Here is a 3411-nt window from a genome sequence, read left to right as displayed (position 1 = left end):
CAGTGTTTATTATTACTATTAATTCACATTTGCCATACAGCGGTACAGTGTTTATTATTACTATTGCTTCACATTTACAAGATGTGGTCCAGTGTTTATTGTTGCTGTTGCTTCACATTTGCCAGATGTGGTCCAGTATTTATTATTACTATTGCTTCACATTTACCATATGGGGTACAGTGTTTATTATTACCATTACTTCACATTTGCCAGATGTAGTCCAGTGTTTATTAGTACAATTGCTTCAAATTTACCAGATGTGGTCCAGTGTTTATTATTACTATTGCTTCACATTTACCATATGCGGTACAGTGTTTATTATTACCATTACTTCACATTTACCAGATGTGGTACAGTGTTTATTATTACCATTACTTCACATTTACCAGATGTGGTCCAGTGTTTATTATTACTATTGCTTCACATTTACCATATGTGGTACAGTGTTTATTATTAACATTACTTCACATTTACCAGATGTGGTCCAGTGTTTATTATTACCATTGCTTCACATTTACCAGAAGTGGTCCAGTGTTTATTATTGCTATTGCTTCACATTTACCAGATGTGGTCCAGTGTTTATTCTTATTGTTGCTTCACATTTACCAGATGTGGTCCAGTGTTTCTTTTTACTATTGCTTTACATTTACCATGTGCAGTACAGTGTTTATTATTGCCATTACTTCACATTTACCATATGTGGTCCAGTGTGTATTATTACTGTTGCTTCACATTTACCAGATGTGGTCGTGTAAATGATGATTCAATGTTTCACATTTACTAGATGTGATCCTGTGTACATTATTATTCAATGTCTCACATTTGCCAGATGTGATCCCGTGTCCATTATTACTAACTGCTTCATTTTATGAGATGCAATCTCGTGTGTATTCGCATTGAACACTCCACACTTGCCTTCTGTGGTGCAGCGCTCATTATTAGTATACATTCCCCATTTAGTCGTTGCAGTCTAAGGGTGCGTTATTATTAATGGTTCACATTTAACAGATACGATCCATTCTGCATTATTACTGAGGCATTCGTATTTATCTGCTGCGGTCCAGTGTGCATTATATTTGAACACTTTACATTTACAGGATGGAGTTGAATGGGCATTATTGTTACATGCTTTACAGTGACCAGATGTTTTCCCAGTTTTTCATTCTCTGTTCCGAGTTAGCAATATTGGTTCTGTTGTAATTCATATACTAGTGTTTATTCTATCTATTGTTTTTGCACTGCAGGTGGCAGACCCAATCCAGCTGCATTTTTCTGTATAGGTGGTTTATTGGCCAGCTCTCTCTCCCAAGAGAGTCAGCCTGTTCCCTGCCATCACCTGCCAGCCTGGTGTTATGAAATTTAAGAAGGGTATGGATTGCAATCTACACAGTTTGATGCAGCTTTCTGTCAATTGCTTGTTATTTGCATAATCTCCCATTCAGTGTTATCAAGTATTTCATTCCATTCTTCAGCTCTTCTCTGAATTTTCTCTGTGTCAACCCATAGATACACGTGTTCGTGCAGGAACTGAGAAGCTGCAGCATGTATCCCGTCTGCTGGTTGATGTATATTGGGTTACTGTAGTATCTGTCTGTATAATTGTAGTTTTTCACCCGCCACCTGAGATAATGCACAACATATGTCATCCAGAGAAGAATAAAATTAACAGATATAGTAAACAGCAAGATGATTGACCTCTTCCGGTTCTCGCTCTCTGGATCATTTTGGTTATTGATGCTTCTTAGGAGCGCCCTGCGGACTATATTGGACTTTATAATATGTCTCACAGTGAGAGCATTTAACAAAAGGATCAAAAAGATCGGCACTAAAGGTGTTATAATACTGTCAAACCGCCCGTACGCCGCCCATAAGGGCGAAGTGTAATAGGCAGAGGTTTCAATGCAGAAGTATGGAATGTTGTTAATTATAAGTTGGGGTTCGTACATGAAATAAAAGGGGATGCTTCTCAGGCAGCTGAGCACACACACGGTCGCTAAAACCACGTTTGCCGTTCTCTGGCTACAATGCCTTTGTTTGAGTTTCGGACAACAAATGGCTACAAAGCGATCAAAGGTGAAAGCAACCGTAAACCAGACGGAGCAGTCCAATGCTGCAATTTTCGTGACAAGTTTCATTGCGCATATGGGAGTGATGAACAAGAAATTTAATGGGAAGTAAATATTGTTAATTCGCTTCAATATGACTTCAATGATCACCACCATTAAATCCGCCACTGCCATGGCTACCAAGTAATGAGTGACACATTTGGAGAGACCGCACTTCCCAAGGGACAGGATCACAGTCGCGAGCAAGTTCACTGCAAGAGAGAGGAAAGAGAATTATCATTCGACCGTCCCAAGATCAGTCGCAGTCCCCGGCCCTTGGCACTAATTTTAGGTTTGATGGTGCCTTTGTTAATTGTAAGTAGTTCTGTACACAAAACTGATCTGGGGTTGCAATGAGGCAAATTAAAATGAAGAAATCACCGTAAATGAATTGCATTGTACTGAAACTGAGTTAAACAAAAGATTGAGCGAAAATGTAAGAATGTAGAAGATTCTGATAAAGCAAAAATAAAGTGAGTTGCTACAGAAAAAGATTACATGAAGGTGGAACAGAACAAGACAAGTTTAATATGAGAATCCAGATGGATGGGACTGCTCTCACCGGTTCTCATTCTTATCGTTCCAATTGCCACCAAATAATTACCTGCAAAGTTTACTCTTCCTGCTCCAGCACCGTTACCTCTGGTGTCCCTCAATGATCTATACTTTACCCACTCCCCTTTCTCATTGACATGCTACCCGTCGGCGTCATCATCCGAAAATGCAGCATCATTTTCCACATTTCTGTTGACAGCACCGAGCTTTACATCACCACGTCTGTCAACTCCTCCAGTACCTCTAAATTATCACATTGCTTGTCTGACATCCATGAGGAACAACATTTCCTCCAGTTAAATATTAGGAAGAGTGAAACCATTGCCTTCTGCCCCGTTACATCTCCTTTCCCTAGCCATCAATTCAAAGCCTCTCCCTGACAATTGCCTGACATTGAACAAGACAGTTCACAGCGTCAATTTTATAACTGATGAGGTGCCAACCACATATCTGCGCCATAACTAAGGCTATCTATTTCACCCTCTGTCCACTGTCCAACTCGGCTCCTGCCTCAACTCATCTGCTGCTGAAACCCTTATCCATTCCATTATTACCTCCAGATTTGACTATTCCAATACACCCCTGACTGGCTTCCCACATTCTTTCTTCTGTAAACTTGAGGTCGTTCAAAACTCCGCTGCTGATGGCTTTACTCGCACAAAATCCCGCTTCCCTATCACGCTTGTGCTCACTGACCGATATTGGCAGCCTGCCAAACAACGCCTCTATTGTAAAATTCTCAGCCTTGTTT

At 40.2% G+C, this 3411-nt stretch overlaps 1 protein-coding gene across 1 annotated transcript; it reads right to left on the bottom strand.

Moving 5' to 3' along the window:
- Positions 1-1418: 1418 nt before the first annotated feature.
- Positions 1419-2677, bottom strand: LOC137362626 (probable G-protein coupled receptor 139). Its single transcript, XM_068026978.1, has 2 exons — positions 2668-2677; positions 1419-2317 (listed from the first exon to the last, which is right to left on the bottom strand). Exons 1-2 carry the CDS (start codon positions 2675-2677, stop codon positions 1419-1421), a joined length of 909 nt encoding a protein of 302 aa, XP_067883079.1.
- Between the last annotated feature and the right edge of the window lie 734 nt (positions 2678-3411).

The sequence above is a fragment of the Heterodontus francisci genome, unplaced genomic scaffold (assembly GCF_036365525.1).
Source record: "Heterodontus francisci isolate sHetFra1 unplaced genomic scaffold, sHetFra1.hap1 HAP1_SCAFFOLD_452, whole genome shotgun sequence".
In the NCBI taxonomy this organism is placed as follows: Eukaryota; Metazoa; Chordata; class Chondrichthyes; order Heterodontiformes; family Heterodontidae; genus Heterodontus; species Heterodontus francisci.
The sequence above is the reverse complement of the archived record's forward strand: the minus strand, read 5'-3'. Positions and strand labels throughout refer to the sequence as shown.